The sequence below is a fragment of the Onychostoma macrolepis genome, chromosome 21 (assembly GCF_012432095.1).
Source record: "Onychostoma macrolepis isolate SWU-2019 chromosome 21, ASM1243209v1, whole genome shotgun sequence".
In the NCBI taxonomy this organism is placed as follows: Eukaryota; Metazoa; Chordata; class Actinopteri; order Cypriniformes; family Cyprinidae; genus Onychostoma; species Onychostoma macrolepis.
The window spans coordinates 12,713,577-12,739,637 of NC_081175.1; the positions used below are offsets into that span (position 1 = coordinate 12,713,577).

Consider the following 26,061-nt stretch of genomic DNA (forward strand, 5'->3'; position numbering starts at 1 on the left):
ACTTTGTCCTTCAATATCTCTGTGTTTCATCTTCCAAGAGAGTCCTCGAGCCACATTGTACAGCCGAATTTAACAAACAACACTGTCTCTAATTCCTGCTGAGGACAGAGGCTTTTAGGCTAAAGTTCTTTAGAGGACACTTCAACACCTGCTGAAGTGTAACTCACAAGTTTTTTTTTTTTTTTTCGTGTGAATAGAGATGTTCTTTGAATAAATACTTTACAAGTAGTGAAATGTGCAGGATCAGCAGAATGGAAACGTGAAGCAGCATTAAGATGAGGCAAAAGTATGAACATTATCTGAAGATGAAATTGTCTATTGAATTTTCTGAGTATGTGAACTTCAATAAGACAAAGCCATTTCAGAACAATTGAGAGAGAATGCACTGAGAATGAATTGCTTTGTTTACGTTCATGCACTGTTTTCATATGATTCACACAAAGATTTATGCAGATCAAGTTGACTGCTTGAAAAGGTGATCGATTCTTGTATATTTTGTGAGTATGATTTGTGTAACTGGACTTTCATGTTTTTGGATCATGTCTCAGTTATTATTATAGTTTTGCTAAGAGCTTCAGTCTATCCATGCAACAGTAAAATGCTTCATTTCCTGTCATTGGCTGCCTCAGTTAGAGTAAGTCAAGTTCTTGTCCTTGTGATCAAGTCAGCCATATGTATTTTTATCCACATTCTGCTGTTTTCCATACCCTGTGAATCATTCTCTTCCCAGTATCATTCATACTTGATAGGGATATCTCGAACCAAATGAAAAATAGAGTAAAACGGAGAGTGAGGAGTCTGATGAAGTGTTTCATAACGTTGTTCCATCCGAGCAACTGAAGCATTAAACTCTGTGTTAAAAACCTTCTTCATTCCTGTCATTCTTGTACCTGGATTTACTTAAACAAAATGGATTGTGATGGTACAATGAATCTGTAACAGCAGAGTGTGTTTGAACTGAAGTGACATTTAAATTGAATTATTTCTTTTTTGGAGGAATTTCAGTTATTCATCATAGCTGTTGAAGTACCGCAGCAGTATTGGATACTGGTGTGAATTTTAACTAGCTTAACAAGTAAGACTCAATCTCAAGAAAGTCAAAAACCAGGCTAGGCTAGCATGAAAAGGTATCTTTTTCTTTCTATGAAAACATAACCTTTCATATTCTCTCCCAGAGTTCTGTTTTTTGTTGTTATTTTTTGCTTTGTGCAGTTTAACATTTGGATGAAATCCTCTTGTGTATTCATTCAGTAGATTTGCCCTCATTTGTATGGTGAGGAGACATTGATATCAGACTAGCATTAGCACACACTCGCTAGTTTTTTATCTCCGCCCTTTAGATTCCAGAACACACTCTGCATTCACCTCATGCTCTGTTTGATATTTGTCAGACATCAGCATCTCAATGAGAACCTGTCAGTTGAGGTCAGAGGAAGGAAGGAATATATCCAAACTCCAAACGTGTGTGGAAGTTTTATCAATCTGTGGCTTTGTGTCAGAGAACACGAAGCACTTTTTTATTATTGTTGTTTTAGCTCTTTCCAGTGACTGACACTGGACAATGCTAAAGCTGTAGAATGGTAATATTCCGCGCTAGCAATGTGAACAAGGTAGCGTTTCTGAGGTGTCAAGTGTTACACGCTCAAGTGTGCCCCCCAGAGGTGGCTAGTGGCGGGTGGAAGTGTTCTTGGGAGGGAATGAATCACTGTTAAAATAAAAACAGCAGGAAACTGTCAGTAGTTATACATGTCAGGATGTCAGTAGCTGGCGAGCCAGTGTGTGTGTGCCTTTGTGAGAAGGAGCGGTGATGAATGCAAAACATGGAGCCACACTCCATTTCCCCTCCTGCATTACAAAGGACACTGCTGAGCTCCTCTCCCAAGGGTGAGCCACTGTAGCATGACCAGATGTTTCTTTTTGCTCACAAGATATTCCCCATCGCTCTCGCCATCATTCATTTCGTTTATTGTCACATCCAGTACTCCTAAATATCGCTGTTTGAAATTGCTTCATGATCCAGAGATTTTTCTGGATGTTTAGGTCATGTGATGGTGCATGATGTATATCTATATTGGTTATACCCATGTGCAAAAATTGGCTTGGAGGTGGGTTGCCTGAACAGCTAGTCAACTAATTGGTCTTAAAGAAATTAAAGCCATGTGTAATTACAGGGCTTTGTTGTTTCGGGTTCACCTGAACCCAATCAGACGCGTTTTGTAGGGGGCGTTTACAAACTGTGTAGCTGTCAGCACACTAATTAAAATGTCTCTAAATTATAAAAAATACACATGTAGGGAGGTTTAGTCAACTTAGGGCACTTTAATGTCACAGGGGTTTATTTTTATTTAAACTATTAAGTGTACCTTCTTTCTTTTAACATCTTTCATTTAATGTCTTAAAAGGTTTTACTTGTCATCATTTATTTTACATTTTTCTATATATTTTTAATTCTTTTTATTCATTGTCATGGTTTTACTACTCTATTACTACTTAAATTATTTTTATGTATAGATTTTTTTATAGAATGTTTAATCGGTTTATAGATTTTTTATCAATTTTTATTTTATTTATTTTAGTCTTGCACAGTTTTTAATTTTTGTCTAACATTTTAATTAATTATAAATTATTTATATATTAAATAAAAACATTTAAAAATACATTATATAATTAAAATATGAATTATAAACATGCCTTTTGAACATTTGAATATTTATTGTGTAAAAAAAATTAAATCTATATTAATGCAATATGAGATATGATGTGTGAAGAAAAAGAAAAATATCACTTGTTAGCAGAATGTTTTAGTTGTGCTTCATTTCCAGTCATGCTGCATTTTCTTAAATTATGTCAAATAAGTGTGAAAATATAATTGCATTATAATAATGCATTTATGACAGAATTGTAATGTATGTGTTTGCACTCTTGAACATTGTTATTAAACAAATTAAATAAACTAGTTAAAGTGTAAAGTGTTTGTTTGGAATAGAAATCAACAGGGCCAAAAGTGCCCACAACCTAGAAACTAGTTGACCTCATTAATCGAATGTCCACCTCTAAACAAATTGTCCATTCTTACACAGGAACAAGGGAAGGTGGGTGTGATCTTCAATGTGGGCACAGATGACATCACCATAGATGAGCCTGCGGTCACCGTGAACGACGGCAAGTACCACGTGGTTCGCTTTACGCGCAGCGGTGGCAACGCCACCCTCCAAGTGGACAACCAGCCCGTCATCGAGCGCTTCCCATCAGGTAGGACCCCGCAGAGGACAGGGAAAGCCATTTTTGGAGAGTTGAGGGATCCCATTACACGTGTGGTTGGTAGAAATACTAGGGGCAGCTTCCCTTGGGAATGTACACATGGGGTCAGAGAGAGACACTGTATATTTCCACTCGCACATCAGAGGGACGTTGTTTGAAGCCCTCGGCCTGGATTTGGATGCATGTTGAAGGCATGCCTTATTGAAGGGTACAAATTGATTTATAATTTCAAATGTGAATTATTTGGGTTTGAAGTGCGCTGTTTTTACCCTCAAACTCTTCCCAGAGAGTTTATGAGTCACCACATGCAGCGCCCAGATAACCACCGCATGCACAATCTAATAACAATTGCAAATTGACACATTTCCCCCCAAGCTGCCTTGCCTAATACATTCAGCCCGAGATGGATTTGGATCCTTTACAGTTCTCAACTTCAGCCAGCTTTGCTCTAGGCGGGCTGAGGAAGGTGTCTCTGCGCCTGTGAAGATCCTCCATCCCTGAACCGCACACAAACTTTGAACCACAAAGCGCGCTTTCATTTTTTTAGCGTTAGCCAAAACGCCTCTCGCAGGTTGCTCTTTGAACCCCGGTGCTCTCGAGCTGCGGTGTAGTCTGCGCCGTAAACTGATATTGCACGGTCTTAAACTTTTGTAACAAGCCTTGATTGATGATCCCAACCCTGCAGTAGTTGTCCCATGAACCGTCCCCTTCCTATACAAACATCTCGCTCTGAGGTCCCTTGGCCTTGTGTGCTTTCCAATTATACTTGAGCAAACTCTCTCTCTCCCCACTGTGTGCTTAGGGAGCTGCCTTCCTCTCATAGCTGCTGTTCCACAGGAAGACATTTTCTCCGTCTCTAATAGCAATCCTGTTTTTCCCGTCCTCATTTTTCATTCGGTTCCTCCGATGTGCTGCTTCACGGCAGGTTAGTGCAGCGTCAAGGAGTCCTTAGCAAAAATACAGCTCTAGCCAAATAAAGCGGCGCCTCGGCTCACCTGCTACGCTGCTTCCACCCCCGCGTGTGGGGTCTTGTCTCAAAATTGCCAGAGGTTGAATGGCGCTGCGTCCCTGCTGCTCGGGCTTGAGATTTCGTCTGATTTCTGAAAGGGAAAATTGGTTTTCTGCTGCTGCGACATAGGCTTCCTATCCGCCAGGTCTCCCCCTAAGCCCCCTCAGGTGGCCAGAGTCAGATGGGGCAGCCTTTCCAAAGCGCGGGGATAAAGCCGGGCTTCAAAGTCGTCACAGTCGTGTCATGCTTCCTTTAAAACTGAGTTATGCGCATTTAAATGGAATGGCACGGCTTTTATGTGGCACCTGTCATCCTGGGGATTTAAAAAAACGATGATATAGGTCTTGCGTGTCATCCGTGTAAACGAAGCCGGCTGTGTATCGCTTAGATTAACGGCTTCGGTTAATTCATTTAATTAAAACTGAGGATTAGATGACCGGATATGTTCCCCGATGGCAGATTTGCTGCTCCCTGCGGACGCGGTTGCAACTGACCGCTCGCCTCTGTATTTTGCTCAACACGCCATTACATTGCCCCATAAATAAGAATCTAGTGGAAGCCTATGAATAGCAATACATCAGAGCAGACTTTATTGGATGGATCGGTTTGTTTTCACTTTTTTCGCCGCTTACTCACGGACAAGACCTATTTCAAGTTTTCTTTGAAGGTTCAGTGCAGAATTTGCCACACATGAGCTCTTTTAACAGGCTTATGGGAGTGGGAGGTTTGGCCCTCATTCAGGTTGCAGGGTGGGTAGGACGAACGGAAGGCTTGTATCTCACACGACTGTCACAGAAGGAACATGACACAGTATGCGGTATGTCAAAAAAAAAATGCCGTTAACACTTGGCATACCAACTTCTTCCTTTAAGAAAGATTACTTTTAACTGTGGAAAAAAAAACAATCTGTAATTTCACAGTATGTGGGTCAATGGCGTGACAGTCATCTTGTAATTTGTTCAAAAACACTCTTCATACATATGATGACTCTATTTTATAATTTATGATTTTTTTTGAAGTTGAAGTAAAAAATTTCAGGGTGATGCAACTATTAAAATAAAAAAATCGTAATATATTAATATTTATATTTATTTTTATTCTTAGAAAATTGACATTGACATGTCTCAGCCAGTGTGAAGTTGTATACGTGATGTCTGAGAGAAAATAAACATCACTGTGTGGCAAACAACACTGACCAAACTGGTATGAAGGAGTATTAGGAGGACTTGTGAATTTTGACAAGATGATGGTTGAGAGCAGGGAAGAGAAAACAGTGATATGAGGAGATCGTTCTTTTGAGTGAGTAACAGGACCCGAGAGCTCATTTTAGCTCTAGTGAAGGGATCTGTCAGAAAACGGGAACTGTAGACTGTAGATACACGCTGTTCCTTATCTGGCAGCCATGACACCGAGTCAATTACATCTTTTGTGTCTTTTTATAATTACACGTGTCCTAATTTATGCAGGTACCTCGAGATTTTGATACTAGATGCAGCACTGATTGCATTGTTCTCACTCTGATTTCTTGCAGAGACCAGAAAATGTCTTCCGGAGCAGCTTTTACACTACCATTGTATAACTGCACATTATAATATGTGACATTATCACTGATATCATTGTTGTCTTATTGATTGTATGAAATTTCCCTCCAGTATTATTCGCTAAGATGACATCACAATCAACCAGACCAAAATTAGAAGATAAACGATCACTAAATATGTCCTCAAAGCTTTCTAAACAGATTTAAACATGCTCTAATTAGTCTCAAGCTTCTAAACTGTCTAATAACTAAGAATCCACCTTAAAACAACATAACTACCAGCATAAAGCTCGTTTAGACTTCCTAACTTGCTAAACTTGATAGTCTTGTTGCCATGTTTTTAACCATGTGACGCTTGAACTTCCAGATATTAACCTCTTATCTGTCTCTCTAAATTCTTTGAAGGGAACATTGATAATGAACGGCTTGCTATAGCCAGGCAAAGAATTCCATACAGACTTGGTCGGGTAGTTGACGAGTGGCTACTCGACAAAGGTAATAAAAATGAATTAATTAAACAATGACTTATTAAGGCTCTGTAAGAGGTGCAGTTCCCTTAAAACCTCAAAGCGTCAAGCCATTTTCAATTAAACTTCCTAAAACCAAAGCCTTTGCATTGGCATATAGTGGGCCAAAGCAAACTGTGAATTGTGGCTGCCCACTTACAATGTAAATCCAATCGGTCCTCTCCATGTGGCTTGTGCTTTTCAGATAATGTCCTTCACAAAGTTAGAACTGCACCGCTTCAGAGATTAAGGTTTAATCTTAAACATAACCCTGACTAACCCTCTAACAACGCTCCATAACTGCAACAACTGTCTGTAAATAGTTTCTTTTTTTTTGCTGTCTTATGTTTTCCTTCTGTGATCCCCTCTGACTTCGCTAATTTTGAAGCAAGGGTATTTAAAAACACTTTAACTATAAAATCTAGATTTATATTTTCCAATCCCAAGCAGTTAAAGGGACTATTGCTTCTTATAACACTAAAATCAGAATAACATTTCAAAATCCCCTTTAACCCTTTGAGTGTAATGAATCCAAAGAAAATTATAGATTAAATTTTTTTCGGAAACTTAACCTTGTTGTAATCTTTGGACCCGTGAGACTTCTGTAAACAGATGAATCCTGCATGGTATTCGATTTTCCCTGGGAAACTCTTTCGTTTATTAAAGTGCAGAAACAATCTCAGATGACTGCTTCAGCACATTATCAAAGAAAATTGGGCATTAATGCTCTACTGTATGTGCATGTTATCAGACTTTTTGGTTGGTTGCGCCTTTTTCATCTATATGCAAACTTCCTTTTCTGTTCATGTGCTGAGCTAACATCACATCTAAATGTTAAGTGTAAAACAAATACGCTTGCACTGTTTTTTTCGATGAAAACTGACCTTTCTAAGTCTGCATATCTTCGTTGATTGAACTCGATAACATGCAGAGAATAACGTGATCTAAAGTTCAGTTCTACATTTGTCTAAAAGTCATTTTCAGATGTTTAGCTCTCCCTTGTGAATCCAACTAACCTCCTTTATCGATATATAATTTTAGATCTATATATATATATATATATATATATATATATATACGCATAGTCTGATTTGATTTCCGCTGTTTGATATAAATAGGGCGTTAAACTAAAGCTAATTCCATCTTAAACCCCCCTAAATCGAACTAACTCAGAGGGTTAAACAGCCTAAATATTAATGAAAGACATTTTCGTAACCAAATGAGAGGAAAATTGATGTCAGCCTTTGCATATTCAGATGTGATTAACAATGTCCCTTTAACATGTGTAATTATTTATCAGTTCTAATCTATAAGTAATGATAATGACACAAAGCCCTCATACATCAGGTCTGTGTCCTGTATGAATGGTACATTTTACTGAGTGACTGGTCTTTGTGTGAGAAATTTGTCTGTGCCTCGTGCTCTCTATCTCAAAGGCTCTTTGGTCTCCTCATTCTCCTCCATTAAATCTTCTAACCTCTGTCACTGGGTCTCACATTTAGACGCAAAGAAAAGATCTGTCCAACCTTGAATTAATCACAGGAAAACCTTTTTTTGCCTTTATGCCTGACATGCGAGGAAATTAAATCTCATTGCACATTTTTAAATAGCAGGAGTAATGCACCTAAAGATGAATATTCTGTCATTATTTATAGAAATGTCTCATGTTGTTCCAAACATCCGCAGGACACAAAAGCAGAAATTTTAGATACTGTCCTGGTTGCTTTATTCCAGTGACTGAATAAAAAATTAACAAAAACGAAATGAATCATTTTATATTATAAAAAAAAATTTCTTTCAATGCTGAATCAATAAAATATCTTTAAAAAAATTGTCAATACAAAGAAAGGCAGCAAGTAGTGTCACTTTGGTCCCCACTGACTTTCAATGCATAGGCAAAAACAGTTCTCAAAATATAAATATTTAAATATCTTCTTAAAATATCTTATTTTATATATATACAAACACCATTTTTGGCTCATTTAAAGTTCCATGTGCTACTATCACTAAAGTGATAAAGAGAAACTGTCGTTTATACCGTTTTCTGAGTAGTACTTTACATACTGTATTATGTCAGCATATGTAACCGTCCTTACTGTCACACATTAATCAGAATAATCTTTCCACTGTACGGTAAAAGAACATGTGCAAGTGGAAAGTGGCCATCTGGCTTCTTCCCGCTCTATTACGACATGCCTTTCCGAGATGATGGTCTTTTTATCTCCACTCTCATGTCAAACTTGGTTATTTTCAACTGTTAAAATCAAGACCCTACTTGTGTTAAATGGCAACCCTTCATTAAGTATTAAGTGGCTCTCACAGAGGGGATAACAACTGCCCACTTCATAATCAACTGTGTCAGAGTACCTGTTCATCAGGATTAAATGGATGGCGGCAGTCCAGCTCTCAGGGGCCAAAGGAAATGGCACTTTTGAGTTAACCATCCTTTTCCTCTCTAAGTAGTAATTCTGAAGATTTTGTTGGCATTAAATTATATCTAAAGTTTAGCCCGATTGCTTAAAATTCACTATTATAATTCAAAACCACTCGAGTCAAACCTGTAGCGCTGTGACTACCTGTTGTAGCTTTTATAATAGTGATTTAGATTTCTTGTATTTTCATGATCGTCAACTCAATGATCAATTAAACCAGTGGTGTATTCTATGTGAAATGACTCAGTGACAACTCAGTGGAGATTCAGGGGACGAAATCCTCATTGCAGAGGCATAGTGTGTGTGTTCATGCGTGTGTGCCCCTATGTATGTCTATTTGTGGGGTTTGAGGAGAAACTCCTCTTGCCTCGGTGACACATTAGCATTTGAGCTGGCAGATGACACTTATTCATGCAGATTAGCATCAACGAGGCCTCTGTCTCTGAATAAAACATATCCAAAACTCTTTACATACTCATAAATATTGTTTTCCAATTTGGTCCTTCTTATTCAGTTCATTATCCACAGCTCAAGCCCTACTAGTTTAATGAGGCTCAATTTATAATATACAGCCATTATTCTATAATGATAGGGGCTCTTTCTTTGCTCTTCGATCTGGCCCTCATAGAGGAGCCACCTCAGGCTTCAGGATTGATCTTTGGCATCATGTTTAATACAACATTTTATCCCTTCACTAACCAGATCAGATACGGCTGCCATTAGAATTGCAGATTTCCATCGCCAGGTTTAAATGTTAAAAGTGTTATCAGCTGATTTAGACACATAAAGTCGGTTACGCCAAAAACAGCTTGTACTGATGGTTGCTTTTTGCTTCTCTGTCTCTCTTTGCTGTCGTACTGCTCTCTCTCTTTCTCTGTCTCTATATCTCGCTCTCTCTCCATCTCCTCTCTGATCCATCACAGGTCGGCAGTTGACTATCTTCAATAGCCAGGCGGCTATAAAGGTGGGAGGTCAGGATAAGGGACGGCCGTTCCAGGGCCAGATCTCAGGCCTGTACTACAATGGACTGCAAGTACTAAAATTGGCCGCCGAGGGGGATCCGAACGTGCAGGTGACAGGAAACTTGCGTTTGGTTGGAGATGCACCCTCTGTCCTGTCTACAGAGACCACCTCGGCCACCCCTCCAGCTGCAGCAGATATGTCCACCACCATAATGGAGACCACCACCACCATGGCCACTACCACCACCCGTAGACAGCGCTCTCCCAGCCTGAAGGACAGTATTACGCAGGTAAGGACGGAATGGTGGTTGGTGCATTCATCCAGAGAGATGGGCCATCCCTGAACGAGGGATTTTGTTGCGTTTATAAAGAGTTTTGTTTTACAAGATGTCCAGTTGGTATCAGCAATAAAAGAGCTGACAGGAAAAACTACCCTGGGGTAAAAAATCTGTCATTTATTGCTCGAAAAAGAGCCGTCACTCTGCATCTGGAAGGCCCTGAAGGACAAGAATCATAATGCTCGGATTCGCATGTGTCAGGATATATCTCCCCCACATATGCTTTTCTTTTCATTCCTCCCACACATAGTATTTTACTAGTCACATTTCCTTTGAACGGTCCTGCAATTTGCTCAAGTCATTATTTTCTAAGCCTCCAGAAACATATTTAGAGCTGTAGCACTTTTCTTGTGAAAGCAAACACTTTAAACAAAACTGAAAAATTTCTCTCCATTTGTCAGATTTCCTGTTTGACATCATTTTTTACTCTGATTAAAGGAATTGTTTTTTTTTTTACAGTTATATGTGTCGGGAGAATAATATATTTTAATTATAGATGGTTAAAAAAAAAGCTACAGAAATTTATCTTTTAAGTTTGCAATTAAATTTTGAAATTTACAAATTAAATATAAAGCATCTCAATGCAAACAATGAATTCAAAAACACGTCACATATACTCCGTTCATAAACTTTTTTAACTTTTTTTGTTAGTTGTTTTTATATGTGTGTATACTGTGTATATTATGTATATATAAATGCAAACACATGCATGTATAGATTTAACAAAATATGTGGTTTATATATTAAATATACTTAAATACTGTATAATATAAGAATATAAATATATAAATGTATATACATGTAAATATTTTCAAAATACATGCATGTGTTTGTATTTATATATACAGTACATAATAAATATACACAGTACACATATATTATGTAAACAAAAACGTTTATTTTGGATGCGATTAATCGTGATTAATCATTTGACAGCACTAATATATATATATATATACAGTGGGGGAATTATTTGATGCCCTGCTGATTTTGTACGTTTGCCCACTGACAAAGAAATGATCAGTCTATAATTTTAATGGTAGGTTTATTTGAACAGTGAGAGACAGAATAACAAAAAAAAAAAAAAAGAATCCAGAAAAACGCATTTAAAAAAGTTATAAATTGATTTGCATTTTAATGAGTGAAATAAGTATTTAATCCCCTATCAGTCAGCTAGATTTCTGGCTCCCAGGTGTCTTTTATACAGATTAGGAGCACTCTCTTAAAGGGAGTGCTCCTAATCTCAGTTTGTTACCTGTATAAAAGACAACCTGTCCACAGAAGCAATCAATCAATCGGGTTCCAAACTCTCCACCATGGCCAAGACCAGAGAGCTGTCCAAGGATGTCAGGAACAAGATTGTAGACCTACACAAGGCTGGAATGGGCTACAAGACCATCGCCAAGCAGCTTGGTGAGAAGGTGACAACAGTTGGTGTGATTATTCACAAATGGAAGAAACATAAAATAACTGTCAGTTTCAATGATCATGAGAACGGTGAGGAATCAGCCCAAAACTACACGGGAGGATCTTGTCAATGATCTCAAGGCAGCTGGGACCATAGTCACCAAGAAAACAATTGGTAACACACTACTCTGTGAAGGACTGAAATCCTGCAGCGCCCGCAAGGTCCCCCTGCTCAAGAAAGCACATGTACAGGCGCGTCTGAAGTTTGCCAATGAACATCTGAATGATTCAGAGGAGAACTGGGTGAAAGTGTTCTGGGTGAAAGCTCTTTGGCATCAACTCAACTCGCTGTGTTTGGAGGACAAGGAATGCTGCCTATGACCCAAAGAACACCATCCCCACCGTCAAACATGGAGGTGGAAACATTATGCTTTGGGGGTGTTTTTCTGCTAAGGAGACAGGACAACTGCACCGCTTCAAAGGGATGATGGACGGGGCCATGTACCGTCAGGGCCATGGCATTGAAAATGGGTCGTGGATGGGTTTCCAGCATGACAATGACCCAAAACACACGGCCAAGGCAACAAAGGAGTGGCTCAAGAAGCAACACATTAAGGTCCTGGAGTGGCCTAGCCAGTCTCCAGACCTTAATCCCATAGAAAATCTGTAGAGGGAGCTGAAGGTTCAAGTTGCCAAATGTCAGCCTCGAAACCTTAATGACTTGGAGAGGATCTGCAAAATCCCTCCTGAGATGTGTGCAAACCTGGTGGCCAACTACAAGAAATGTCTGACCTCTGTGACTGCCAACAAGGGTTTTGCTACCAAGTACTAAGTCATGTTTTGAGAAGGAGTCAAATACTTATTTAATAAATGCAAATCAATTCATAACTTTTTTTTAAATGAGTTTTTCTGGGTTTTTGTTGTTATTCTGTCTCTCACTGTTCAAATAAACCTACCATTAAAATTATAGACAGATCATTTCTTTGTCAGTGGGCAAACGTACAAAATCAGCAGGGCATCAAATATTTTTTTTCCCCACTGTATATAGCAACTCAATAAAAACAATGAATTTAAAAAACCCTTCAATTTATTCTGAATTCACTATTATATACACACACTATATACTATATTCACTACACACACATATATATATATACAGACTGTTGTTGTTCTAGTCCAGCAATTTTTCAAGTCTGTTGACAGGCTTAGAAAACACATTAACCTCAAGCAGCTTCTGTAAAACGCTGGAGCACAAGGCTATTAATATGGAGGATATTGAGTGTCATATCTGACATGTGTGTTGTCTCGGCCCCCCATTCATCACATATTGGTAGCAAGTTAGGAGTGTTTGCCTCCCCCACTGTCAGCCTTTATTCATGTGGTGTTCAACTCCATTGATCAGGAGATGCACGTTGATAAGAATAAAGGGCAAGCTCAATAACAATCAGTGTCAATCATAGTGAAACTGCCAAGATCCATAGCCACTAGCGGCACGCATTAGCGCAAATGAGGACGGGCACGGATTCTCTCACATGTGCACTGTGAATCACTCCTAATCCACGCTGTCCTGGGTGTAAATAGTCATACAAAGCAATAGCAGGGAAATGGGGATTTGAGTGAGACAGCTTAGTGCCAAGGAAGTCCCAGTGCACCACTCCTCTCCTCTTCTCCCCAAGATGAGTAAGACATTTATATGGAAGAGCACCAAACACTGTGTCTAGACTACAAATGCATTCATTTATGAACTATATTACCATTCACAGTGTAAAAAAGACATTTTGGTAGATGCGTGTAGTTCAAATTGATTATTTTACCCAATATTTGTATATTCTACGTATTTGTTAAGTTATTAAAGCAACATAATTGGGAGCTCCATGCATATTATTTCATAATTAGCTTAGCAACATGCTAATGCCACTCTTAAAATTAGTTGTGAGTAGATGTCATGTACAGTACGTCAGCATTAGTTTAGCAACATGCTAATGTTACATTATTGAAATCAATTGTGAGTTGATCCTGTAGACAATATTTAATTGTTTTGCGATATGTTTTTGTTACACTATTGAAATGTATTTTGAGTTGATCCTATGCAGAGTATTTCATAATTAGCTTAGCACTATTGAATCGAATTGAGTCGATCATAATATTTCGTTGTTGGTTTAGCTGCGTGTTAATAATTCTCTATGTATAATCTATATATTAATATATTATAGTATTAGCTATATATTAATATTATAATATATTAAAATCAATTGTGAGTTGATCCTGTGGATATTTCATTGTTAGTTTAGCAGAATGTTAATATTGAAATCAATTGTGAGTCGATCTCACGCAGAATATTAGAGCAACGTGCTAGTCACTATTGAAATTAATTGATTTGATCAACTGCAGAAACTTTGTTGTTAGTTTAGCAACATGCTGTTACATTATTGAAATGAATTGTGAGTCATTCCCATGCAGAATACTGTGTTGTTAGTTTAGCAGCATGCTAATGCTACACTTTATTGCAGTTAATTGTAATAAGTGTAATAAGTCCATGTGGATTGCTTGTGTGGTAAACAGACTTATGTAGAGTTCTGGATCAAAACACTTATAATATTCCCTGACAATGAAGACGCTCCCTATTAAGGCAGCTCCCTATAGGCAATAGTCAGCAAGGTAGCTCACATCAGAACTTGGAGGGAAAATATCTGAATATTTGAAGATCAAATCTACTCAGTGTACATTTCAAACTCGAATCAAGTGTTCTGAAAATCAGTCAGAGCTGCAGGGTCAGACGTATGTTATTATTTCAGCCTCATTTTGAGCGGCTCGTGCTGTTTTGTATCAAAGCGTACATACCTCCAGCAGCACAAATCTTTTGTTCTAAGATTGCTTTTCCACAACCTCAAATTGGACTTCAAATTTGTGGTGCTTTTGAAGTGAACCTTCACGACACCACGTAAATCACAGCCCACGTCAGTGCTCTTGCAGCGCATTGGAAATTGTGCCATTGTGAATAGTGTCTATTAAGTAAGCCCTTGATCAAGCTGACACGATACTATACTTCCTGTTTAAGGATTAGGACATTTAAAGTGCCCTCGACTTCCTTTTTGCCATGTCAACAAAAAAAATTTGCCATGGCCATTAGTCAGAAATGTATGCACATATCAAAACACAACCTGCAATTTCAGTGCTCTTAATAAACTTGTCTTACCAAACACATAGGCATTGTGCAGAAGTGCAGATAAGAAGCGCGCTAATTATCCTTTAATAAACTCAGTCAGGCAAAACTAATGCTGCAATGCGTCTTTTAATTAGAAGTTCGAAATGTCAAAGTCTTTAGTATTTGTAAATCAGACGCAAAAACCAAGCAAATTTGTCAAAGCTTTTCTTTTGTCCCAGTAAACGCTTTGATTATTCAAAGCGCGGCTTTTTGTTTAAAATAACCCTGATGGTGCTTTCTGTACATTTAATGTTTGTCGTCTTTTTTCCATTTCAGCAGAGTTCAGCTACATCTGTATTTGATGGATGTTGAGGACACAAAATGTTTTTGTATATTTTGTGTAAATAAAGCATAATAACATTGCTGATATTATGGAAAGGCTTTAAAACAGAATGTTTTTCGCATTAAGCTTACGTTCGAAAGTAATTTAGCTCTGGCCAGTTGAGGTTTTGAAATATTTGTAGCTGACAATGGTGAAAAACGCTAGCAAAATGTGGAATAGATCAATACGCCACTGTTTCACCCAGACCGATTAAGACTCTCTACAAGCCAATTTGGTTAGTATATGCATGTCAATCGTGGTCAAAAACGACAAGTATTATCTCAGTAATCGCATTATTGAAAGCACACACACTCTTTAATAGTTTATGATGCTTACCATGATTGTTTTCATTACATGCATATGAAAAAGGTATTCCTCTAGCTGTGTTTTTGTTTGTGTGTATTAAAATAGGGAGCGCAAATGCAAATACTGGTGTCATCATCAATAAATGCCTCCATATACCTCATCTAGCCTTCGAAAGGGGAGGCTCGTTCTGTCTATGCTCCCAGCCTCGCAAACAGATAAATATGCCCATATGAGTGAACAGCGAAATTGTTCTGACCTCTCGATAGGAAAGGACAAACTGATGCGCCCAAATCAGTCATGGCCCAGATCCAATTACATGTTTTATGAATGTGAGGTATGAGTCGGGAATGTTAATTCAAACTCAGGTCAAACCAAGGGTCAGCGAAGCCATTTGGTCTAGCATCACTGCATCGTAAGAACTGAACAAATGCCTCCGCAGCCAATGGGTGTTTCTTCAGCCGTGGGTGCTTTTGAGCCTGTGCATTTTCAGAAAATACAGTTGAAACAGTGGACATACATCATAGAATAATTCTTTCATTTTCTGGATGCCATGAGTATTTTCATTACAGTGCTTTAAAATGACATTTCAAACACTGTCATTTTCGCCACATTTTAGGAAGTGGTGGAAGTGAAATGTTTACCTTCTTTTTCTTTTTTTTGTTGATAAAATGCCGGACTCCTTTGTCTTGCTAATTGTAATTTCCTAGGTAGAATTTTATGTATCCTAAATACGTTCAATTTTATTTTCACACTTTTTGCATTATTTTACAAAGTTATAAATTGAAAATTCAAAAATATAATATTTTAATAATAATATTTATATATATTTTCTCATATTATATCAAATATGCTCTTCACTGATAACATAGTCTCCCTGGTAAACACTGTACACTGAAACAAACAAACAAACAAAATCTTAGTAATTAATTGTGGGCAAAATTGTTTATTGTAAGACAACTGTAATTTTTACATTTATATAAATCACACAATAAATATTGAAATTGTTTGTTTATTCCACTCTGTTTAAATAATCATAGTTTTAACGTTTTAATAATTCATGTTTATATTGAATATTGTTTATTCTGTATACTACAGGTGCATCTCAATAAATTAGAATGTCGTGGAAAAGTTCATTTATTTCAGTAATTCAACTCAAATTGTGAAACTCGTGTATTAAATAAATTCAATGCACACAGACTGAAGTAGTTTAAGTCTTTGGTTCTTTTAATTGTGATGATTTTGGCTCACATTTAACAAAAACCCACCATAATCTCAACAAATTTTTAGTGAATAGTTGGCCTTCTGGAAAGTATGTTCATTTACTGTATATGTACTCAATACTTGGTAGGGGCTCCTTTTGCTTTAATTACTGCCTCAATTCGGCGTGGCATTGAGGTGAACAGTTTGTGGCACTGCTGAGGTGGTATGGAAGCCCAGGTTTCTTTGACAGTGGCCTTCAGCTCATCTGCATTTTTTGGTCTCTTGTTTCTCATTTTCCTCTTGACAATACCCCGTAGATTCTCTATGGGGTTCAGGTCTGTAGAGTATCTGGCCAGTCAAGCACATCAACACCATGGTCATTTAACCAACTTTTGATGATTTTGGCAGTGTGGGCAGGTGCCAAATCCTGCTGGAAAATGAAATCAGCATCTTCAAAAAGCTGGTCAGCAGAAGGAAGCAAGAAGTGCTCCAAAATTTCTTGGTAAACGGGTGCAGTGACTTTGGTTTTCAAAAAACACAATGGACCAACACCAGCAGATGACATTGCACCCCAAATCATCACAGACTGTGGAAACTTAACACTGGACTTCAAGCTACTTGGGCTATGAGCTTCTCCACCCTTCCTCCAGACTCTAGGACCTTGGTTTCCAAATGAAATACAAAACTTGCTCTTATCTGAAAAGAGGACTTTGGACCACTGGGCAACAGTCCAGTTCTTCTTCTCCTTAGCCCAGGTAAGACGCCTGACGTTGTCTGTGGTTCAGGAGTGGCTTAACAAGAGGAATACGACAACTGTAGCCAAATTCCTTGACACGCCTGTGTGTGGTGGCTCTTGATGCCTTGACCCCAGCCTCAGTCCATTCCTTGTGAAGTTCACCCAAATTCTTGAATCGATTTTGCTTGACAATCCTCATAAGGCTGCGGTTCTCTCGGTTGGTTGTGCATCTTTTCTTCCACACTTTTTCCTTCCACTCAACTTCCTGTTAACATGCTTGGATACAGCACTCTGTGAACAGCCAGCTTCTTTGGCAATGAATGTTTGTGGCTTACCCTCCTTGTGAAGGGTGTCAATGATTGTCTTCTGGACAACTGTCAGATCAGCAGTCTTCCCCATGATTGTGTAGCCTAGTGAACCAAACTGAGAGACCATTTTGAAGACTCAGGAAACCTTTGCAGGTGTTTTGAGTTGATTAGCTGATTGGCATGTCACCATATTCTAATTTGTTGAGATAGTGAATTGGTGGGTTTTTGTTAAATGTGAGCCAAAATCATCACAATTAAAAGAACCAAAGACTTAAACTACTTCAGTCTGTGTGCATTGAATTTATTTAATACACGAGTTTCACAATTTGAGTTGAATTACTGAAATAAATGAACTTTTCCATGACATTCTAATTTATTGAGATGCACCTGTATATTCTGTTGTTTTATACTTTCAGAAAGTCTGCACTGTAAAAAAATACAAATAAAAAAAAATGTGATTTTAACAGTAAGCTGTTTAGCTGTAACAATGCAACAGTAAAAACTTGTTAATTTGTTAACAGTTTGTTTAATACAGTGTATATATGGTGAATTACTGTAATTCTACAGTAAAACACTGTTAAAATGACTTTTTTTTTGGAAGTGAAAAAGAACAAGTCATTGTATAATTTAAAGTGAGAAACCGAAAATTGACATTCCCAGAATTCCCTGCATGGCACTTCACATTTTATGTTTTTCGTTGAAATAACTTTCTTCTTAGTTGTTTCTTAACAGTTGTGTACATTAGGGTATTATCTTGCATCTAATGTTGTTAAAGGGGTCCTATTATGTTCTTTTACAAAGTCTTGATTTTGTTTTGGGGGTGTACTAGAACATGCTCTCATGCTTGGTGGTTCGAAAATCGCATTATTTTTCACATAATTTACATTATTACAATACCTCTCTCCCCAGCCTGGCACAAACGGCTCGATTAGTTCCGGGTTTGGTGAACAGCTTAGACGGCGTTTCAGTACTGCCCCGCCCCTTGCCAAAACAGCAAGTTCGTCAGTATTGCTATATAAATTCAGACCTCGAGAATATTGAACAAGAGGAATGTGCAGAACCTTTGCACGCACGGATATTGCAAGACATATTAAAGTGGTAACGTTATTGTTGTTTAGGTTTTTGTGGCTAAATCACGTTTTAGATAGGATGTCAACAACAACTTAAAAATAACTGCATTTACTATGTACAGATACGTGCACCGGTAATATGTATTATGTTTATTATTCTTTAATTCTAACATTATAACATGAATTGCAGTGAAACTGTTATACAGTTGAATTTATTTACACCATAGTCCCACAGAGTTACTCTGTTTGTGGTGGCATATATATGCAAATTAATTCTCTGCCAGCAGAAGGCGCTGTTGGAGTGGTATGGAGCGAGGTTTCCCGGTAACGCTGTACACAAAACAGTGATCTGCTCACAAATACTGCTTTATCAGACATTACATGCAAGATGAAATGAAAATGATGACATCCACAATTTTCTGAAGACAGTTGGTTTCCTTCAGAAATACAGTGATATAAAAACACCCACACCGGGTTTCGATTTTGAAACGTGCAGTGCTCAACCAAGCGTTCTCCCCACCCGCCAACCATTCTATTTCTGTAGTCTGGAATTATTTTTGTGATATCACAAATAAAGGAAAACAACTTTGTAGTCCAAACGAGCCATTCGTTGTAGTTCTTGAAAAGGGATCTTTTAAAAACGAAATATCAACCTTTGGAGTGGACTTTGAGATTTGTAATTTTGTAGATCTGTTTATGCCCAAACATACACACTACACACTGACTAAAATTCAAAAAGTGAAAAAGCATAATAGGACCCCTTTAAATTAACGTTTATTGCATTATTTGAGTATACTGCAAGTGATACTGAAATATCACTTTATGCACCTTCTATATTTAAGTATTTCCCTCCTCAGCTTGTGGAAGAGCTGTGTGATTGTGAACTTTGGTTCATCATGTGACATTCACCACCTTTTTTTGGTAGTTGTCAGTGTATTACAATGGTACAAAACAGACATTAGTAATTCAGTGGGTTGGTATATTAATGTATATCAACTACTGAAATACCCTTTATTACTGTGATTTTAAGTTAAGTCTGTAAAACCTAAAATGATGCTACCTTATTTTTTTACGGTTGAGTTCTGGCAACCACAGCTGCCGGTATTTTACCGTAAATGTCATAATTTTTTTTTTTTACAGTATGGGTCAAGAGTAAAACTATAATATCAAAAGGTATTTGAAAAGTAGAAATAATAATAGAAAAGTTAGTGAAACATTTTAATGTGAAAAAGGCTGAAAACACCTGGGGCATAAGTGACTAAAATATGACAAAAGCAGTGGGCTTAAATGAAAACCGGGCAAATAAGATAACAGTAATAATTTCAGATTGCTTGCAGAGAAGGGTGCAGAGAAATCAGAATAAATAGAATCTGCCTCCAAACTTAACCATCTGTACCGGTATTCTCTTTCAGAACTCAGATGACCTGCTGGTGGCATCAGCCGAATGTCCCAGTGATGATGAGGATCTGGAGGAGTGTGAGCCCGGCACTGGTGAGTACAAACACACACAGCAGCACCGAGGCCATACAGACCCACACATGCTCCAGACACTCACAGGCAGCACAAACATCAGATCAAACTACTTTAATAAAGAAATTAAAAAATTTAATTAAGCAGTGGATTTTAATGACTTGCGGATATATAACGTTTGGATGTAGTGCAGTTCCATAGATAATTCCTCATTTTAATTCCAGCTAGAGCTTCAATTTGAATCATTTTTAATTTTTTTGTTAATTTTTAAGACTATGTTAAGTTTTTATATCTTATGTGTTCAGTAAAAACCTTTTTTTATATGTAAAATGAAACTATTGCAAATATTCAGGAAATAGCTTCAGCTGGATCTAAAATATAGTGTAAATTTTCATTTGTGTTCCTAATGTGAATTCTGTTTCCCATAATGCTTTTCTGTTAGCACTCTTCTCCCATATTAACCCCATAGATGCTATAAACAAAGTATACTTTAGAGCTCAGCAGGTCATTTAGGAACTAAATTATGAGCTGATCTGACTGAGTTTAGACTAAGGGTTATATTGCTTAAAGGGTGGCCTTCTACCATCTGGGCTATTCATAACGCTAAGTGGCCATTCCACTCCATCATTGGGTTCCGCTTTGAGCATTCATATATCAGTAAAATAGGTGTGACATCAAACCGTGTTGCATAGTACTTGGAATTATTACTCTGTGCTCAGCTATTTCTCTTGTGATTGTGCATTATGTTGCAATCATTCAGTGTCGTTGAGTGGTTGAGTTGTTTCTGATGGCCCATCTGGAAAATCAGCTGTTGCTGTTTGACATTTGTCCAAGCCTTTGGTTTCATTTCAGATTATTTTATTTAAATGGAATGTTGCAAAATTAAACACATTAACCCAGACATTTCTTATTAAATAATTGCTACAACAGCCTTATTTATTGGCTCTGTCTCAAAATCTAGTCTGCTGAATGCCTGGCTCGTTTGTGCATCATTTGTGCAGTCCTGTGCAAAACTGTGCAACGTTTAAAAATAACTAATTTTACCCATTATTTAAAGTATTGCTTTTTTGTTTCATACATAAGGCCATCCCATAATGTGATGCGACAAGCTCCATTCAATGAGAAATATTTTTAAAATTAAAGTTATCTTTTTTTCCCCAAGTATTAAAGGCATGATGAAGTTTTACACTACCATTCAAAAGTTTGTGGTTGGTAAGATCTTTTCATGTTTTTGTATTTATTGATGAAAATTTGGGGCCAGTTTTACTAAACAGGGCACATTAGCACGAGAGCACAATTCCAAAACAGCATTGATGGGTGTGGAAATTTCTGCGGATGATTTGCTAACAACGCGCAAAATAAAGAACACAGACGCAACATCTCATTTACATGTTGACAAACGCAATATACCAAGCACAGCGCAAAATAGCATAATCACAAATAAAGAAATAAAGAAGCCACAGTACGTTGAAAAGATCCGGAGGCCAAAAAATGAAGGGTTGCAAGAAGTTTTGATAGACCTGGTATTGCGTGACTCCAAGTTGTCTTTTATTTCCTGAAGCAAATTAAAAAATAGCATGGCTTGGCAAACGATATTTTCATGCTCTTCTTGGATTCCAAATAAATTAATGCATGTGGAAAAAAATCCTCTCCCTTCTACCACACGCTCTCTGTTCTCTGCAGTGCCTCCTCAATAATTGCAGCAATTTCAAGTGCAAAATAGTTTAAAATACCAGTAATTTGACAAGCGCAAACCTTAGTAAATCTCGTTGCGTGATTCATTTGAATACCCTTCTCCCATAAATTTTGCGTCTGAAAGGGAAACTCCTACAAATGCATATTCAATAAGGTCAGGCGCAAAAATAACTGTGTCCACACCTTTTCAGCGCTGATTCTTCACTGCGCGTCTTTAGTAAAATCTGACAGTACTATTTTAACGCCAAAAGACTGTTTGCGCTGTTGCAAGCTGTTAGTAAAACTGGCCTATAGTATTTATTTGATAATATAGTATTTATTTGATAAAAATAGAGTAAATAGAGTAATAAATGACAAAAAAAGGTAAATATAGTAATATTGTGATAATTTTTTAATGTTAACAATAAAAACAAAAAATCTAAAATGTAGTTTGATGCTGTGAATGAAGTTGAATTTTCAGCAGCCATTACTCCTCTTTCAAATGAGCCATTTACTCATTTAAAAGAATGTTTATTTGAAATAGAAATCTTTTTTTTTAATTATATATGGCTGTACTGTCACTTTTGATCAATTAGCAAGTGTCCTTGCTAAATTAAACATTAAAAAAACTTACTGACTCCAAACATTTGAAAAGTAGTGTATATAATTAAAATGTGTTTTAACTGTCTGTGTGCTTTATATTGAATTTGTTAGCTGAATCACATGCCAACATCGGAATCAGAAGTCTCTGCCTTAAAAGAGCATCTCAGATCTCATATAAGTCAAATCCACTCATGAGCTTCCATTTTGTTTGTAATAAGATCTATATAGATAATTTTCTTATAGAGCATTAGACAGAAATCAGCTAACTGGGTTTTGAGACACAGCATTTAACTTACCACACAATGCACATATGCAGAGGATTGCATGGTGAAATCTGTCAAATTAACACCTAGAGCACAGATGAGTGTGTCAAAGAGTATAAAGGGGAGAAAATTTGTGCTTTTAAAGGGACCATCTTACACTCCTTTTGTTTTTTGTAATTTGCTTTTTTTCCATGCAAAAATCATGCGGCCTATTTGTTGATGTAAGTTACCCAAACTCCATGGTTTGCTATCTTGTTTAACCAAAGAAGAGCCAAGAGCTATTCAAGATATGAGTTGGTTGTTTTACATGTTACTGTAGTGATCTAGACATGTTTATGTTAGTCATTTGAATAGGTTTAGAAAATACTGTAACATTTTACATATGAATATAAAGTACTGTGTGTAGAATCTTGGTTTTAGAATAAATTGCACAGAATAGAATTCTAATTCTGTTATTAATAGAGTGCGCGTGTATGTGCATGTAGACATTCTCGAGTCCTTGCTAATTGTTTTTCCTCTCATCCTTTCTCCTCTCTCATCCCAGGAGGTGAACTTGTGTTGCCCATAATTACCGTGGACACCCAAGACCCCCTTCCCATAGCCACCCGTTACCCTGCCATCCCCGCCCCTCCCACATCCCTGACCCCTCTCCAAACCACCAAAGAGTCCCTTGTCCTGTCTGAACCCCGCCCGCCATGCCCTCCAGACCAGGAGGACTGCGGCGACCCCATGGAGGTATCGGCCTTCGGCTCCGGAGAAATGACGGAGTCCGATGACGAGGACTTTTACAAAAACTCCCCCATGGTCACAGACAGGACGGTCCTACCGCCGCCCCCCGCCGTGGGCAAGAGCGGAGGCCAGAGCCCAGGTGACCACCGCCCCCCAATCCCGGCCCCACCACACACCCCAACCAGCTCCATATCCCCGCAGGCAAAATGAACACCCGAGACCAGGTGCTCCTGCCGCCCGCCCCGTCCTCCCGTCACACTCCAGGGTTAACCTACCCGCCTGGTTTCCCCCATGTGCCCACAGCTCACCCCACCGACCTGATGGAGAAGGGCCGCCCGGGCGCCGTGGAGGTAATCAGGGAGTCCAGCAGCACCACAGGCATGGTGGTGGGCATCGTGGCGGCTGCCGCCCTCTGCATCCTCATCCTTCTTTACGCCATGTACAAGTACCGCAACCGAGACGAAGGTTCTTATCAAGTGGACCAGAGCCGCAATTCGGGATCCGAAAGCAACGGCGCCGTGGTCAAAGAGAAGACGCCGAGCACAACTGCGGCCGTCGCAAAGACGTCCACCAAGGGCAAGAAGAATAAAGACAAGGAGTATTACGTCTGAGAGAGACCAAGGAGGAGGTTCACAGACAGGAAGTGTGCTGAGGATTTTAAACCTTCAAATCACCTCCTCTGCATCCTCAAACATTTAAGCCACACAATCTTCTGTTTACTTCTCCAAACATTTTTCTGCCACCGAAAGATACGGACGTAGGGAATGAGGAGGAAGGAACACTGAGCGATAGCTCTTCCTTTCGTTTCTGTCTTGCGAAGCCATTGTTGTATGTAATTTTATCGCTATCATGTCTAAAGAAAATCTTCCATTACATTCCAAATGATGTAATGCCCTCTTTGCGATTAAAAATTTATGTTTTGCGTGGTCCGGGCCTCCACGGCAGAGTAACGAAACACCATGGACAGGGAGAGAAAACCCGCCGGTTTAACAGATGTCTCCACACACAAGCTTTTGGTGCTATTCTTGAACGTTTGTTTAATATTATCTTCACAGAGCTATGAAATTGAGATCTTCAACGAGACGTTCGCTGGCCCTCGTTGTAATAATTCATGAAGAACAGAAGCAATTGTGTTAGTTATTTGCACGAGACAAGCAGATGCTCCCATCAGTTCTTGTGGAGATGTTAAATCTGACACTGGAAAAACGTGTTTGGTTGGAAAGGCGGCGGATAACATCACATCTTCTGTTTAGTTCTCTGATTGAGCCGAAGAGTTTGAATTCATTTCCACGCTGGGATCTTTTGTCAGTGTAGAAATTAGGATTTATCTCTCTCCGCCATGAAACTAACATGAATCTAATTCTTTCTTTGTTGTTTATCCGCCATGGTTTCACAAACACCTTCTCTCTTAGAATGGCAGATCAGACGGTGAAGCCTGTTTTGACAGCAACACCTCCACAAGCAGGTGTAGAAGAGCTCAGAAGGTTGTTAGAACTTAAAAAAGCAAATGAAAGGCATTCAGTAGGCATCTATCTCTCTCTCTCCATGGTGCCAAAACATTGTGATCTGTTAGGCTACTAATTGTGTTCCATGCATGATGTATTCACATTCAGCTTTCCATGGGAGTTTTTTTTATATGAAATACATAAAGTTGATAACTCTCATCTCACCCGGAGGGATTAGATAGCACCATGGGCGAGAACGACGCGGACAAAAGAGACCTCAGAAAGCGTGACTGTCCTGAACTGAACATCAGCTTGGACAAAAGATGTTGTATCTATGTAAATACAGGACATTGCTGAAAACGCTTCAGGAGACAGGTTTGTGTGTATCGTGCATACATGTATGCGTGTGCGCTTGTATGTGTGTGTGTGTGTGTGTGTGTGTGTGTGTGTGTGTGTGTGTGAGTGTTCGTCCTCGTTCGTCCTCCGGCATGAGAAAGATATACGCAAGACTACGAGAACTCTTTCTCTTGCCTCTTATATTCTCTATGGTGTGAAACTACAGCCCAATACCCATTCGAATGAGAGTACAGACAGTGAAACAAACAGGATAAAGAGAACGGAGGCGAAATCATATTTTGAGAACTGTGTGGCATCTCTTCTAGGAGGGAAAAAAAGGAACTCGTTCTCATCGGGATGCCAGCTCACCACCTCCCAAACCTTAAAAGAAAGCGAAAAGGAGCGAACTGACAAGACTTTTATGGATAAAGCAGCACAACCTTGTGTCCAGACTTTTGTATCTAAGGACACCTCCTGGAAAGGAGGAAAAAAGGAAGAAAAAAAAACACAGTATACTGTCTAGATATTTCTCACATTTGAAAAATATGTTTTTCCTGAATTGACATTCCTTGTTATTGCAAAGCGGTTTTTGTTTAGTCCTTTCTCTGCAAATGAAAAAAAAAAAAAATGTTATTCACAATAGATATTACTTCAGTTACACGAAGTGATTTTCAAATGTGGGGGGGGGGGAATAATGTTTTGGGATTTTATTGAATTTGGTAAAAAAAAAAAAAAAAATGAAGCATTACACCTAGCCATACCTCCATTTTACATTTGTTTTTTTTGTTTTTTTGTTACGTCATTGACAGGGCTTTTTTTTCTGTTTGTGTTTTTGTTTTGTTTGTTCCTTTAAGATATAATTGTCATTTACCTATGCTGGTCAAAGTATATTCCCGTTCTTAATGTAATTGTAAAGTGTTACTGTGAGATGAAATCTAA

The 26,061-nt window shown here is 38.3% G+C and overlaps 1 protein-coding gene across 1 annotated transcript in view; it reads left to right on the forward strand.

Moving 5' to 3' along the window:
* The window catches only part of nrxn2a (neurexin 2a), a 386,538-nt gene that overhangs the window by 360,279 nt on the left and 198 nt on the right, over nt 1–26,061 (forward strand). Inside the window, 6 exon segments of the mRNA XM_058757921.1 lie at nt 3,081–3,252; nt 6,216–6,305; nt 9,672–10,000; nt 20,015–20,093; nt 23,157–23,492; nt 23,495–26,061. The exon segment at nt 23,495–26,061 is cut by the window's right edge and continues 198 nt beyond it. Coding sequence (XP_058613904.1) covers nt 3,081–3,252; nt 6,216–6,305; nt 9,672–10,000; nt 20,015–20,093; nt 23,157–23,492; nt 23,495–23,952 — 1,464 coding nt within the window. The 3' untranslated portion in view covers nt 23,953–26,061.